This window comes from Myotis brandtii, unplaced genomic scaffold (genome assembly GCF_000412655.1).
Source record: "Myotis brandtii unplaced genomic scaffold, ASM41265v1 scaffold277, whole genome shotgun sequence".
Taxonomy (NCBI): domain Eukaryota; kingdom Metazoa; phylum Chordata; class Mammalia; order Chiroptera; family Vespertilionidae; genus Myotis; species Myotis brandtii.
Window position 1 is genome coordinate 1,235,932 of NW_005360548.1, and position 16,352 is coordinate 1,252,283.

Genomic DNA, 16,352 nt, shown 5'->3' on the forward strand with positions numbered 1-16,352 from the left:
GTGGGCTCGGGCGCTGAATGCGCTGGCGCAGGCCCAGACGCGCGCGGACTGGAAGGCTACCGCGGGCGGGTAAGCCGAGGGGCAGTCACACCCGGTGCTGTCTGGCTGTGCAGATTCGTCAGCTGCCACAGTGCTGGGCCGCCCAATGCGTCTGTGGGTGCAGCCCTGAGGCCGATGCGTGCGGGAGCTGGGAGGCGGGTTTTGTCAGTTTTTTCCCCAGAGGTAGTCCCAGCTTCTGGTACACAGCATGAGCTCTAGATGTGTATTTTTAAAGAATGTGTGTGTGTGGCTCTTTGTATCTGGCCTTGTGAACGTGCGCACGTGTGTCACCGTGCGGGTTGCGGGACCAACCTCGCCCCTCTGCTGTTGGTCACAGAACGCTTGGGAGCCTGATTAGTGACTGTAAGCAGCGAGGTGACAGGTTCGGTGGGGGATTGTGACTGCCTGTGCCTGTCGTAATACGCGTTGGATGGTGTGGATGTGTGGGTCAGAGTGTGACTGGGACTGTGGGGTGTCTGGGTGCAAGCCAGGCTGTATGAAGATGGGTATATGTGAATCTGAGTATCTGGAGATGTGGGACATGATGGGTACCAGTGGAATCGTGACTATGTTTATGATCTTATGCCACCACGCGCCTGTTCTGTGGAATAAAGAATATGTTGCATCTTCTTGTAGCATCAGCTTTATTTGAAGATTGGGACCAAAGATTTGCAATTTATCTGCCAAATAATTTTTAAATATAGAGTCAACTGAATTTTTTCATAAAGAAAAATGCAAACCATAATCTTTTTAAAAATATGAAATGAATCTTTCAGTGCCGTTAGGAGTCTTTGGCAGATAAATGTGAAAGTCTTGGACTGAGGAAACGACTTTATGCTTGGAAAGGCAGTGTGCCAAAGAATAGTGAGCTTACAATTGGTCAGTTATTCTGGATTGTGGGTCGGAATTCATTAGTCCTACTTTTTGAAGAGAAAACCTTGGCTCATAAAGGCAAAGAACATGTTTAAGACCATGCATAGCGCAGCCGGCGTGGCTCAGTGGTTGAGCATCAATCTGTGAACCAAGAGGTCATGGGTTCGATTCCGGTCAGGGCACATGCCAGGGTTGCAGGCTTGATCCCCAGTAGGGGGTGTGCAGGAGGCAGCCAATCAATGAGTCTCTCATCATTGATGTTTCTATCACTCCCTCCCTCTCACTTCCTCTCTAAAATCAATAAAAAAATATATATTTTAAGAAGACCATGCATAGTCCATCAGAGAATGACTTGCTTTATTTCAAATTATAACACATATTGCTCTTCCTCTTCTCTTTCTGAACAGTTTAGTCCCAAAGCCTTAAATTGGCTCAGAGCAGGGTTTTGGAGCCTGAGCAGGATGAGGTGGCTGTTTATGCAGAGGGTGGCTTGGGGCAGGGCGGAAGCCTCCTAGAGGGCATTCCAAGTGGTGGAATGGACCAGCATGGGGGCATCAACCTGAGCAGTGTAAGGATTTCAGAACCTTGGGTATTGGAGCCCAAATAGGGGTGGTGGAGCCCAAGTAGGGTGTTGGAGACATAGAGGCAGTATGTCAGAACCCAATATCCATTCTCCCAGCTAATATGAGTGGCTGCTACCTCTTGCCAATTACAGCTTTCATCTCACTCTGGTCTGTCTTCATTATAGATAAGACTTATTACAGTGCCTAATCATAATCAAATTCCTCTTGCTTTCAAGAGGAGAGCTCTTCACAGCTTTTGGGAAGGACTTGGGTTTTCCCTCTCACTGTCTAGTTCTTTATGCTGTTTACATTGTGTGTTATGTCATGTACTCTGCTCACTGTCCCTGGGACTTGAGTACTATGCCCATTACCTGATGAGGACTCTGACTGACAGAGCTTAAGGCAGATGCTTCAAGTTGCACCACCATCCTAACTCCAAAAAGGATGTTCTGTTCTGTTCAGGTTGTGGCAATATCCTACCCCTGCGTTACTTTCTTTGCTGTCATTTCTGGGGCGCATGGCTTTGTTCTCTTTTCCCAATCTCTACCCTTCCTTGATGTTTAGGGTGTTTTGTCACTTGGGCAATTTCTCTCTTTTATCATTCTCCTTCCAAGTATCTACTGGCTTGTAAGATCCTTTTCTTCTTCTTCTGTGATTTTGTTGTCATTTTTAAGTGCCTCATTTAAAACGTCAAATGTTGCCAGGTCGGCATGGCTCAGTGGTTGAGTGTTGACCTGTGAACAAGGAGGTCAGGGTTCAATTCCGATCAGGGTACATTCCCGAGTTGCAGGCTTTATCCAGGGGTGGGGTGTGCAGGAGATAGCCAATCAATGATTCTTTCTCATCATTGATGTTTCTATCTCTCTCCCTCTCCCTTCCTCTCTGAAATTAATAAAAATATATTTAAAAAATAAAAGGTCAAATATTGTAGAAAGTATAGAACAAATCAAACAAAAAGCATTCCCATGGCACCCTCACCCCTTATTTCCCTGCTTCCAAGAGGCGACAACTTCCCATCCTCCTGTTTCTTTGAAACTTTAGTTCTGTGTTGCCACATTGTATGCTTTTGTGAACTCATCAGTTTTAGGTTTCAATGGCTACTGAATGTGAAAGATGAAGACTTTAGGTGTCTTACTAGCTCACTTTCCTCTCATGCTGTTGTTTTCTCAGAAGGACTCTTTCAATTGCCTGCCTGGGCTCTCACTTAATCCTGTCTTCAGCATGGAACCCCCTCATCCATGGTCCAGGCCCACTGGCCCAGAAATCGCTGGGTCAGCCTTTTCCGATTAAACCTGAGGTCTGCAGCCAGGCTGGAGAAGGGTCATGGGCCTGGAATAACATAGCTTGTTTACTTAGTACAGGTTCTAATCACACTGGATGTATGAATTCGGAGTTTTATAGAACCTGTCAGGTAGTCCTGTTTCCAGCCCCCCTTCAGAACCTGGCACCTCGGATTTCTGAAACGGGAATCTGTTTCTGCGCTTCCCTTTAGTTCAGGTTCATGCCTCCCCAGGTCTGTCACATCATGAGCAGGTATCTGCCTCTTTCCAAAACTGCATTGCTACCATCTCCTCTCTCCTGTGTCTTTGTGAGTCTCCTTTTAGTGAGGTTCTAGGAAGGAGAATTTTCTCTGCTCTGCCCATCAATGGAGGAATCACCTATCTTTCAATGATTTGTGATTCCCCATACACCTTCTTCCCATTTTGCTCCTAAGTATACAGTGACATTCATATATTTGTTCAATAAACTGAATGTCTACCATGTGTAGGTGCTGAGACTTGAATTGCGGTCAAGCTATAATCCCTGACTACTATACAGGTTTCAGTCTGGGGGACAGGCAAGCACATGAGAAAGTCTAGCCAAGCAGAGTACTTGCATGGTGCCAGGGATGTACAGAGGAAGGGCTCCTTCCCAAACTGGGGCACCAGGGAAGGCTGCCCAGAGGAAGAGGTATCTGGACACACCTCAAGAGTGGGAATTGGTCCAACCAGATGCATCTATGCCCTGACAAGACCATTTGGAGAAGAGCCAGAGACAGTCACAGAACCTGGGCAATCAACCTCCCCTCTTACATATCCCCCAATCCCTGCTCTGGGAGACTCTGTGGGTTTGTCTCTTTCATTGATATTCCCTGAGTGTGAGGAAGGCAGGGCTCACCAAAGACTCAAAGGTTCTTCTACCTGTAGGAAATGGGGGTGGGAGATGTACGGGGGCTTTACTTTGTGGTCAAGGCTGTGGTCTGAAGTTCATTTTCCTTCCCTTTCCCCAAGTTTCTGAAGTCATTTTGTTTGAGTTTTTTGCTTCTTAATCTGTAGCCCAGGCCATGCACCTCACCCACTCATCTGCCAGAAGAACAGGAGGGGCAGAGGATCCTATTCAAGGCCCAGGATACTAAAGGAGTTAAACTTCTAAGAAGAAACTAGATTGACTCAACTTGTATATTTATTGAATAAATCAACCCTGGGTAAAGAGAAAAGAGAACTAGGTTTGGGGACAGAGGTTGGTTGGGGAGGTGAGGGAAGTCCCTGGGTCCTGTGGCTAGGGGAGGGGTCACTTGTAAAACTCATGCTCCTGCTCATCTTTCTTGATAACTGTCTTGTATGCTTTCTCGAAGTCCTTTGCCAGAACAATGTAACGGTTCTCTCGGACAGCTAGCATTCCACTCTGTTAAGAGACGAGAGTTAAAATGTACTCCCCGCCCCTAGTGATGGTAGAGGAAGAGACAGACAGGGCCCGCTACCCCAGGGAGGCACGAGGGACAGGATTGCAATAGAGTGATCAGAAAGAGGAAGGATCCTCATCCACTCCCAGCCTGGATCCAGAGAAAAACCATCACTCACCTCCTGACAGATGGAATTGATATCTGCTCCTGAAATCTTATCTGGCCTGGCCACATCTGCAGCGGTGAGTTAAGGACACCGTTCCCTGCATGACGGGGTGAATGCCTGGAGCAGGAAGTCGTCCTTGGGCTGTCTTTGTCACCACCACCCCTTCCAGGACTTTGGTTCCCCCCCACCCCCCACCCCCCGTACAATCTGGGTCATGGTGAAGGCAGAGGTGGAGGTGAAGATCCAATCCCCATTCCCAACTGTGGCCCTCCCCTCACTTCCAGAGCAGGATACAATCTTCCAAGTCAACCTCCTCAGAGAGGTTCATCTTGCTGGTGATAGTGGAGAAAATCAATCTCTTCTGGCGGCGGTCAGGGAGTGGAAATTCGATTTTACGGTCAAGGCGTCCTGGCCGCAGCAGGGCAGGATCCAGGGTGTCTGCTCTGTTCGTTGCCATGATCACCTGGCATTGGAAACAGGCTGGCTCAGACCTCTCTCCCCACTACACCTCCTTCCCACCATAACTGCCCCCTCACATGCCAGCCCTACCTTCCCAATTCCCATACCACACCTCCCCTTGTCCATTCCAAACCCCGAACCTTGACATTGACGTTCTGGTCGAATCCATCCATTTGATTTAGCAGCTCCAGCAGGATTCTCTGAACCTCCCTGTCAGCTGGAGTATGCAACACAGTTAGTCCAGGGCATTATGTACGACCGGCCTGTTCAAGACCCCAGACCCTATTTGGGCAACACTCACCCCCTGTCTGCGCATCAAATCTTTTGGTGGCGATGGCATCGATCTCATCTATGAAGATGATGGCAGGGGCATTCTCCTTGGCCAGGCGGAACACGTCCCGGACCATGCGGGGGCCCTCACCCAGGTACTTCTGTACAAACTCCGAGCCCACGACCCGGATAAATGCAGCTGATAATAGGATGACAAGGGTTAGATGCAGATGGGCCTCCTGTAGGGCCCATTCTGCTTTAACTGAAATTGGGAATTCCCTGAGGACATCCCCTCCTTTGGATGCCCATTCCAAGTAGCCAGGTTATTCTCTTACGCCCTGGACTGGGTCCCAGATCCAGCGTCAAGGACCAGCCATCTGCTTCCATCCCATAAGAACCCAGAAGCACAAGTCATGAACCCTGTGCACAGATGTGTCGTTTTTTTTTGTCCAACTTTTAACTGTCAGGACATTATAAAAACAAACAAAAAACAAATGCATCTGTGCTTCAACATGTCTGTGGAGAAGAGCTAGAGACATTCATGGACCAAGATACAGAAAAAAAACACCTGATTTCTAGAGCACTTGAAAAATCAGTAGGAAAACAGATAGGTTGCCATACACAAAGGTATCATTCTACCTCACCATGGGCGCCGACTTCCCCTTTGCTATCAGGGCCCACAGGCACATCTCTGACATAATTGACAACTAGCAATGGGGTTGAAGACAGGTTTGTTCTGGGGCCCTCCTTTTTCATTTGTTTCTTAAAGTTTAACATGTGAAGTTGCAGCCCCTATTATTCTCTGTCCCTTATTCTGTTAGTTGTTCTCTTCATGAACTTATCACCATGTGACAATCTATTCACTTATTTGTTCAAGAGCTTCCCCAACTAAGATACCACCTCCATGACCATGAGGAATGGAGACTCTGCTCTGTTCACTGCCATGTCTCCAGCACCTACAACTCAGCTTAGCACATATTAGGTGCTCAGTAAATGTGAACTAAATGATTAAGTTATAAGTGTTCAGTTCTTTTTCTCCAGCAGGCTGGGAGCTTCTCCAAGGCAGGGGGCAAGTTTGAGTCACTGTTGGATCCCAGCACAGGGCATTGGAGGGCAGAAGTCAAATGAACTGCTAAGCAAAGGAATAATCTTGAAAATGGCTAACATTCACGCCTACTTACGATATGCCAGGTAAGCTTCTAGAAGCTGTATATTGACTGAATCCTCTGAACAGCCCAGGAAAATAGGAAACGGGAGCCAGAGAAGTTAACTGACTGAGTAGTTACATAAACTAACTCACATCAGTACCTGCAGGGAAGCCAGATTTCACACCCAGCAGTCTGGTCCAGAAAACCCACTGCTAAACCACTGCTCTCTACTGCTCCCTGCCTCACACGCATGAAGATTCTAAGATGTGCTGAGCCCTGTCTTTAGGCTTTATAAATAGCAATATGTTGATTTCCAGACATTCTGCCTGGAACGTACAAGAATACATTTGTAAACAACCACAATATATAGGGTGTCCAAAAAAATTTATACACACTTTAACAGCTGATAACTCATTTAATTTTCACTCCTTTTCAGGTTTAACTGATTTAAAATAATGGGTGAAGCCAAACTAAGCTTTGAACAAAAGAAATTTATCCTAAGGTGCCACTACACTGTTGTTGTTGTTTTTATGGGGATACATAAAAGATAAAATTTATGGTATAAAACCAGAAAGAGTCAATGAACTGCGGGCACACAAATACTGAATGAAATGATTCTTGATGTTCACATTAGCAGTGCCTGGACCAGAATGGTCATCAGTTTGAAAACAGGCATTGACAAAAAAAATTATGCATTTCTGTAGATTCTTTTCAATTTTGTAAATGAACTGTATGTTAATAAACACTGACTTTATAATCATTCAAACTGCATACATTTTTTGGGGATACCCTATATATATGTGTGTGTGCACATGTGTGTGAAACCAGTTTCTCAAAACAGTATGACATCTCCTTATATGGGATAAACTCATATCTTCTGTTCTGTTTCATCGTTTAAAATGCTGGTTGCAAGCCATGAATTTGAATTCCTAATTTCTAATGGGTCACAACCCACTACAGTAAAACACTGACTTATTTTATTAATTTTTACAATAAGGCTGTGAAGTGAGTTTTCTATTAGATGAGGAAATTGAGGCATGCGGTAAAGTCACCTGTCCAAGACTGCACAGCCAATGACTAAGAAGCACAATGGGGCTTTGGCCCCATAACCCGTGTTCTACATCATTCTGCTGTGCCATTTCCTAGGGAGGATGAGAGAGCAGGGAGACAGATGGGAAAAGCCCGGAAGGTCAGAGCTTGAGGGAGGGACTAAGCAGCTCACCAGTGGTATGATGAGCCACGGCCTTTGCCAACATGGTCTTCCCGCAGCCGGGTGGGCCGTACATAAGGACGCCTCGGGGAGGATCGATACCGATCTGAAATGCAGGAGTGGAGAAAGAAGGGTGAGCCAGGGAATCCTGTCACTAACATGAGACTCAGTAGGGCCTCTTCCTTCCCTGCAGTTCCTCACCTGCTTGTAGAGCTCAAAGTGTGTAAGCGGGAGCTCCACAGCCTCCCGCACCTCCTGCTTCTGGATGTCCATGCCCCCGATGTCTGCATACATGACATCTGGCTTCTGGTCTGGTGGGAGAGCAGAGCTGGGACTCCCAGCCTGGAGCACAGGTCCTCTCAGGCCTCCCTGGCCCCAGGCCCCCCTCACCTGAAGTGAGCATCATGATACTGCTGTCCGCTTCCGGAGGCAGCACGTCCACCAGGGCGTTGCTGTGCTTGTGGAGGGCCACCGAGGCATTGGGCTTGAGCAGCTCCCGATCGATGGTGCTCAGGATGCGCACATAGTAATTGGAGCCTTGGGGGGAAGACAGAAAGGGAGGAGGGAAAAAGAGAAGTGCCAGAACTGTCCTCTCCTCATGACCTCACGGTTGTGCTGTCCAGGCCACCAGCCTCTCACTCATTCCCAGGCTGCTCCCCCACCTCTAGCCCACCTCCTCTAGTCTGTCCCCCATGTTCACAGACCCAGTGACCAGCAGCCTCCTGGAATCTTCCCACACACACACACCCAGATTTCCCTTGTATATCTCTCACCTACTGTGTCCCTATGTGTTCACATCTCCCCCCAAACTGTGCTTCTCCTCCTGGATCTGTCTCAGGCAGGCCCCCAGTCCCTAGTCACCAGCAAAAGCCCCAAGTTTCATCCTGGACTTTTCTCCTCTTCCCTCCATAGCCCATGAGTCACTATGACCCTCTACCCATCTCTCTTCTCTCTCCCCTGAGACCTGTCCTGTTTCAGTCCACCCATCTAGATCTCTGTACCAGACTCTTTCCTGCTCAGACTTATCTCACCTCTCCAATCCAACCTCTCTCCTGACCTTCAGATTTGGCTGTCCAGTAGCCACCCAGGCACCTCCCTGTGATATCCTAGACTGCACTCACTGTCTCCTAAACCTACTCCTCTGACCATGTTGCCACTTCGGGGATAGCCTCACTGTCCCCCTATGTCCAAAGGTCAAAGACACACTATGGATCTCTCCCTCCCTTCACTACCTCCCTATCAGCCCATCAGTCCAATTCCAGGCCCAATCACACACTTTTCCCTACAACCTTTACAAGAATATGGCTTGGTCCAGAGTAGAGGCGAGAAGCAAAAAAGGCAGATAAGATACAGAGACAATGACCATTATGAAGGCAAGGCCTGGACCCGTGTTAATAACAGCAGCTACTGTGTACTGTGTCCTTACCAAAACCCAACCCCTTAACATTTCACCCATGGTTTCAAAGTGCAGGTCCTAACCCAGAAGTGGTCATGAAATCAATTTAGAGAGTCATGATCAGAACATGGTTTAAAATAAAAGACTAGAACAGAATGGAAAAGCAATTAGAGTATGTCACTCACTGTAAGGCTAAATATCACTTGATCAAACTTTTACTACATAAATTACATATATACAGAGGAAAAGAATATAAAATCTATTTCCATTTTTGCATCAGACTCAAAATACCCTGAAAAACACCACTACACTGTCTTGCCTTGTTTTCTGTTGTACACCCTAGCACAGTTCCGGGCACAGGCCAGGAAACATTCAACAGTTGTTCAATGAACAAGACGAGTGAATGAGGGGCTCCCCACCCTCCCACACCTGTGGTGGAGCCCACGATGGCTGTATTCTGATCCACAGCCTCCAGGAACTGCCCGATAACCAGTGGGATGCTCTGGATTCGCTTCACCTCCTCCTGGGCATGGAGGAATTCCTTCTTCAGGTTCTTTTGCTCATCCTTGATGTACTCTTCCTGCACTTCCAGGAACTCCAGCTCTTGCTGCAGCTTCTGTGAGCAGAGAAGGGAGGGGAGGGGAGGCGATGGCTCCAGGCCTTGCTGGGCCAGGGAGTAGTGGAAGGTGGCAGAGTATGGGACATTGGGCCCCGTGCAGGGTCTGGATTGGGGCTGAATGTACCTTGTAGCGGCTGTACAGGTCCTCCAGGTCCTCAGGCTCAGGCCCCAGGAAGGACAGGCCAGTCTGGGGCCGTGTCACTGACAGCGCTGGGATCTCATCCTAGACCATGGTGGGAAACACAGGTTGGAAGAAGAATCCCCGCATGAAAACATCTGAGTTAACCATGAAGTCTCTCATTCCCCAGCAGGCTCCTGACATCACTCAGCCCCTCTAAACAGAGGCTGGAAACTTCGCAGCCCCTTTGTAGGACCCTTATGTCAACTAGCCTTCCAAACAGACATTTTGCTACCATCAGCCACTTGTAACATGTCCCCAATGTCACCCAACTAGGGCCTAAATGTCTCACCGACTCCTTAGCAGACTCAGATGCCCTCCAGCCCCCCTCAACAGGTTCCTAACGTCACATGGCTCTCACACAGGCCAAGTCACCATGCCTTCAATCAGTTCCGGAATTACCCAGTTACCCCCAAAAGATCCCTCATGTCACAGCACCCCAACTCACATTCATCAGGCCCTCATGTCATCCAGCCCCCCGGGGAGGCCCCAAACGTCCGCGGGCCAGACCACAGTTACTAATTAGCCCCCCCAGCACCAGCCAAGCCCGAACATCGGTGAGCAACCCAGCCCGGCCTCAGGCATCACCCGGCCCCACAGCCGAGCCCCCACAGCACTCCCCACCTGACCCACCCCAACCCCGCGGGCCCCGATGCCACCAGGTACTTCCAGCTAATCTCTAAGTCATTCAGTCCCAAGAGCTTCCGACGCACTCACTCCCGCGCCCCGCTTTCCGAGCCTGGCTCCCCTCCCAGCATCCCTGGGCCACCCAGGCCGCGGAGGGCACACAACTCGCCCGCTCGTTCGGTGGGAGAGCTTCTCTGCCATCTGCCCGGGGGGTTGGTGGCGGGGCTGGTGAGACCGGGGCTGCCTTCAGGGAGCTCCAAGGGGGCTGGCGGGGGGATTGTCCCCGGAGAGGCGAAGCCTGGTTAGCGTTAGCAGTGAATCGAGCGTGACCCAGGCGCGGGCGGCTGGGGGAAATGAGGCAGCGGTGCCAGGGGTTGGGTGGCACAGGTGTTAAAATGGGAAGGAAGGAGGGAGGAAAAGAGGAAGCGAGGGTCCAAAATGGAGTCACCATGCCCTTGAGCAGCTCCCGATCGGGATGTGCTAGACCAGTGGTCGGCAAACGGCGGCTCGCGAGCCACATGCGGCTCTTTGGCCCCTTGAGCGTGGCTTTTCCATAAAATACCACCTGCGGGCGCCCACGTACAGTGCGATTGAAACTTCGTGGCCCATGCGCAGAAGTCGGTTTTCGGCCTGGGCGAGTCTATTTTGAAGAAGTGGCGTTAGAAGAAGTGGGTGTACGTTGGCTGAGGTCGACCCCTCAGATTGAGGACGTTTTTAGCAAAGGCCAGCCTAGGAGGACCCTAATAAAGTTAATAACAGAGTACCTATCTATATAGTTTAAGTTTAAAAAATTTGGCTCTCAAAAGAAATTTCAATCGTTGTACTGTTGATATTTGGCTCTGTTGACTGAGTTTGCTGACCACTGTGCTAGACCAATCACCAAGCCAAAACGTAGCTAACCTCATTGCAGTTTTAGCCTCTCCCAGGAGTGGGATTTTAAACCAGCCTAGTTTCCCGATCCACACTACCGAGGTATCTCCCTGAGACCCTTGCCTTCCTCCAACCGGAAGGTATCCTGGCCTGGAATAGTTCGCTCTTAACTTCTTAGTCCCTCACCTGAGTGCCCTTCTAGTTGCTAGATGGGATGCTGCCCAATTCACACATCGCTAATAAAGCCAATTAGATAAACAAATTTACTGGGTTGGGTTTTGTTCTTCACCATGGGAACTGCAGCCCTATGCCAGGCCCTGTACTTAGTATTATTGTTAGGGGCAAAGATAGAATATTGGGGACTAGCTATGGCTATGGGAAATACTATCATGCTGTTAACCACGATTGCCTTGTGTTGTTTTAAAAGAGGACATTCTGACCTGGCTAGGAATTGTAAGCCCCCAGGACCTGGGAGTCAACCTTGGACCTGGGAATCAACCTTGGAACCATTCTCATTGAAGAACTGCCTATTATCATGGAAAAATTAACTTGTTGCCAAAACAATGGAGTCCCACCCCAGCCTGCATAGCCTACTTTCCCCATGCCTGTAATCCCTACTTTCCCCATGTAATCCTTGTCCTACCCCATATAAGCAATTGGTTTATGGGGGGCTGCAGAGCAGATTTTTGTAGATGACCTGCTGCTCTCCCATACTGCCGGCAGTATTGGAAGAAACGCGCATATATGATTTAACCCTGTCTGCTTAATTGGCTCAAGTAGTGACAGGCAGGACCCATTGATTGTCCGGTTATATTATGAGCATCAACTAATTGAATCTTGACATTGTTTCCTGTTTTACAAAGAAGGAAACAGACTTAGAGCCATGAAGCCAGTCACAAGGGCCCCAGATCTGTCCCCAAAGCCTTTGCTTCTGGTTCCAGGGATACACTGCCGCTGTCACACCAGCTACAGTTATTGTTAAGTCCAGGTATACCTGTGAGATACTGTGGGTTTGGCTCTAGACCACCACAATAAAGCAAATATTGAAATAAAGCAAGTAGCATGAATTTTTTGGTTTCCCAGTGCCTATAAAAGTTATATTTAACTATACTGTAGTCATAAGTGTACAATAGCATTGTGCCTAAGAAATGTACATACATAATTAAAACAATATTACTAAAAATGCTAATCATCTTTTTGCTGGTGGAGGTCTTGCCTCCATGTTAACGGCTGATACTGATCAGGGTGTTGGTTGCTGAAGGTTGGGGTGGCTGTGGCAATTTCTTAAAATAAGACAACAATGCACTTTGCCACATCAATGACTCTGCACAGATGATTTATTTCTCTGTAGCATGCCATATTATGTGATAGTATTTTACCCACAGTAGAACTTTCAAAATTGGAGCCAATCCTGTCACTGCTTTTTTTAAAAATATATTTTATTGATTTTTTACAGAGAGGAAGGGAGAGAGATAGAGAGTTAGAAACATCGATGAGAGAGAAACATCAATCAGCTGCCTCCTGCACATCTCCTACTGGGGATGTGCCCGCAACCCAGGTACATGCCCTTGACCGGAATCGAACCTGGGACCCTTCAGTCCGCAGGCTGATGCTCTATCCACTGAACCAAACCGGCTTCAGCCTGTCACTGTTTTATCAACTAAATTTATACAATATTCTAAATCCTTTGTTGTCATTTCAACAATTTTCATCTTCACCAGTGGTAGACATGTGACTTTTCCTTTCACTTTGTGGACGAAAGGGGCCACATGCTGACCTGACAAGCTCAGGAGAGGCCTGCATGGCAGTCTTGCAAACTCGGAGACCTAAAGTAACCACAAAGGATGGTCTGAAATTAAACTTTAACTACAAGCAGTTATGGTGGGCAGTTACGTCCTAGGCCAGTATCTTCACTGATAAGGTCAACCTTTACCTTAACTGAGCCTATCTGTCTTTTTGCATCTATGATAACATACCCTTGAAATGTCTGGGTAACTTGTGACTTCCCTGTATCTGGAGCCCCTGGGGCACAACCAAATGTGCTGGGCACCAGGACAGATACCACAAATTCCTTCATCATCATGTCAATTGTTCCTGCACCCACCTAAGTATGTGTCCATCATTTTACTTTTATCTAATCCCAGGGGGTTCCCCTGCTTCGCCTAATCCCACCTCCTTAATCTATCACCAATGAATTTCATGTAACCCACCTATGTCCCTCCTTTGATTGCAATGTATAAATACGGATGTAACCCCGCCATTCTGCGGAGCACTATCTCAATTCGTTGAGGTTCTGCTTCCCGGCATATGTCGACAGTTTGGCTCAAATAAACTCACAAAAATTCTTTACAGGTTTCAATGGTTTTTTTACGTTAACAACTTAAACATTTAGAAGCTATTGTACAGTTATTAATTGGCCTAATTTTAATATTGTTGCATCAGGGAATAGGGAGGTTCAAGGACAGAGAGAGGTAGGGGAACAGCTGGTCAGTGAAGCAATCAGAACATACACAGCATTTATCAGAACACACACATTTATCACTTGAGTTCACCATCTATATGGGTGCAGTTAATGGTGCCTCCAAACAATTACAATACTAGTGTCAAAAATCACCGATTACAGATTACCATAACAAATATAATAATAATGAAAAAGTTTGAAATATCGAGAGAATTACCAAAATGTGACAGAGACACAAGTGAGCAAATGCTGTTGGAGAAATGGTGCTGATTGACTTGCTCCAGGAAAGGTTGCCACAATATGTTAAAAAAGCAATATCTGTGAGACACAGTAAAACAAAGCACAATAAAGATGAGGTGTACCTGTAAACTTTTTATTGAAGTATAAATACAGAGACATGTACAATTTGTAGTTTAAAGTTCAATGATTTACACAAGGTGAATACACCTGTACAACCAGTACTCATCAAGACACCAAACATTAGCAGCCCCCAGAATTCCTGCACATGCTCTCTTTCTGCCACCCATCTCCTCTGAAAGTTATCACTTATCTGATTTCTAATGGCGTGGATTACTTCGGTCAGTTTTGAACTCCCTATGGGCCCATATAGTGTGTATTTGGCTTCCTTTACTTACCATTATGATTCCAAAATTCATATTGTGTATAGGAGTAGTTCATTCATTTTCATTTATGTCTGGTTTCTATACAAAATATGCCTAAAATGGAATAGTTTCCAGTTTGGGGTTATCCTGGTGCTATAAATATTCTAGTACGTTTCTTTGATGAACATATGGGAATATATTCAAGAGTGGGATTGCTGGTCATAAGGCAGGTATGTGTTTAGCTTTAGTGGATGCTGGCAAACTATACTAACTGCCACTTGTGCATACATTTAATGTTGTCTGTCTTAAAACTTTCTTTCCATTCTGGTGGATGTATTGTGAGTTGTCACACCAAACACCATTTACTTCTAGCCAGGCAATTTCCAAACCATGATTTCTGAATTCTTAAAACACTCAGAAGTAGGTATGCTTTTCCTTATTTTTCAGATAAGGAAATTAAGGCTCAGACAGAGGAAAATAATTTCTATTAAGTCAGAAAGAAAATTGGTGGCTCCTACTCAGTGCCAGCCCTATGCTGAGGGAACTCAAAGATTAATCAGCTCTGATTCCTGCCTTCATTGTTTAAGGTCCTAGTATTTTATTTCCACAGAAAATGAAAACAACAATGAAAACAAGTGCTTCCTTTTTTCTCTGCATTAAGAACTCTTCTTTTGTTTTTGCATTGAGAGCTCTTAGTTCTGTCTTCCAGGTCTCTACCCAAAAGGCATCTCAGATTTCTACTTCAGGTTTAGACCTATCACTTCCAATGGAATCCATCATTTTCCTCCTTGCCTCCCATTCCTCATCTTCCCAGTTTCCAGGCATCAGATTCAAATCTATGTGAGAGGTTTGCCTTTATTGCAACCAAGCCCAGTCGAATCATCACTAAGTTCTCTTTCCCCCCTTTGGCAATGACAAATCAATGTATCCCTCTGGACTTTTTATGAAAATAATAATAACCATTTCCTAAACACTGACTATTTATCTGGTTCATCATCTCATTTAATGAAACCACCTTAGGAAGTGGATAGTAAAAGTAATCAACATTTATACAGAGACCTAACCTTATGACAGGGCATCCTAACTTAATCTGAGATTAAAGTAGGATTTGAAGAGGGAAATCTTGTTTTCCTACTTTTCAGGTCCTACACGAGAAACGAGGCTCAGAGAGGTATAGTCACTTGCCCAAGATCATGCAGCAAGTAAATGATGGAGCTTTTATTCAAATCCAGAGCCTGAGCTCTTAACCTCATGTAATAGTTATTATTTAGATTTGATGATCTTTGACAGGTAAGCTAGTCATTCTCAAGGAAATGGATATCAAATCACTTAGGGAGTTTTATCAAGTTAGACCCATCTTTAACTGCACCCTATCATTTTGACCTTCCCTCCCATCCTTCAGTTAAGAACTAGCCATATAGGTCACTTAACAGATGGGTATTTAATTACATGGTCATTTAACTAGAGCCAGGACCAGCCCAGTTGAATATGTTTATCTCTCCTGATTTAAGCTCAGGGCTTTCTTGTCCACTACACTGACTTCCAAAAGAAGCCCCATGTAGCTAGCTCTTATCCGATGCAGCTCTCGTTTTGAGTGAGGGTGTTCTCAAATCTCGATCTTAAGAACCCTGAGTGAGGCTGAGTGCATACAGAAGCTGCTAGCAGACAAGTAACTAAAGCCAACTGGGCTGACAGAGAACCTATTCCCTAAGTCTAGAGAGGAGCTCAACTCCAGCCATGACAGCCATACCAGAATGTAGGCCCATTGTTGCCCCATCTGATGTTCAAGAGAAGTAAAAAATCCAGACTTTCAAGTGAAATCTTCTCATTAATGTTGACAATAAATTCAAATACTTAAAAACACCATGTAGGCCAAACAAAATCCCAAGAAACTAGAAACCCCAATCAGAAAGGATATATACACCCCTATGTTCATAGCAGCACAATTTACAACAGCTAAGATTTGGAAACAGCCTAAGTGCCCATCAATAAATGAGTGGATTAAAAAACTTTGGTACATCTACACAATGGAATACTGCACTGCTGTAAAAAGGAAGGAACTCCTACTATTTGCAACAGCATGGATGGACCTGGAGAGCATTATGCTAAGCGAAATAAGTCAGTCAGAGAAAGATAAATATCACATAATCTCAGTCATTTGTGGAATATAATGAACAACATAAACTAATAAACAAAAACAGAACCAGAG

At 46.2% G+C, this 16,352-nt stretch overlaps 1 protein-coding gene across 1 annotated transcript; it reads right to left on the reverse strand.

Moving 5' to 3' along the window:
- Positions 1–3,899: 3,899 nt before the first annotated feature.
- PSMC4 (proteasome 26S subunit, ATPase 4) lies at positions 3,900–9,661 on the reverse strand. The gene is made up of 10 exons (XM_014541729.1): positions 9,530–9,661; positions 9,216–9,402; positions 7,781–7,927; positions 7,592–7,701; positions 7,403–7,496; positions 5,064–5,231; positions 4,903–4,979; positions 4,598–4,766; positions 4,316–4,371; positions 3,900–4,139 (listed from the first exon to the last, which is right to left on the reverse strand). Exons 3-10 carry the CDS (start codon positions 7,794–7,796, stop codon positions 4,026–4,028), a joined length of 804 nt encoding a protein of 267 aa, XP_014397215.1. The 5' UTR covers positions 7,797–7,927; positions 9,216–9,402; positions 9,530–9,661; the 3' UTR covers positions 3,900–4,025.
- Positions 9,662–16,352: the final 6,691 nt, after the last annotated feature.

Bases quoted from the DNA above. Each gene is read 5' to 3' on its own strand.
- PSMC4 (XM_014541729.1), bottom strand. The intron at 4,980-5,063 runs GTGAGTGTTGCC...TGCATACTCCAG, and splicing joins ATTTGATGCGCAGACAGGGG to CTGACAGGGAGGTTCAGAGA. The intron at 4,767-4,902 runs GTTCGGGGTTTG...TTCCAATGCCAG, and splicing joins ACCAGAACGTCAATGTCAAG to GTGATCATGGCAACGAACAG.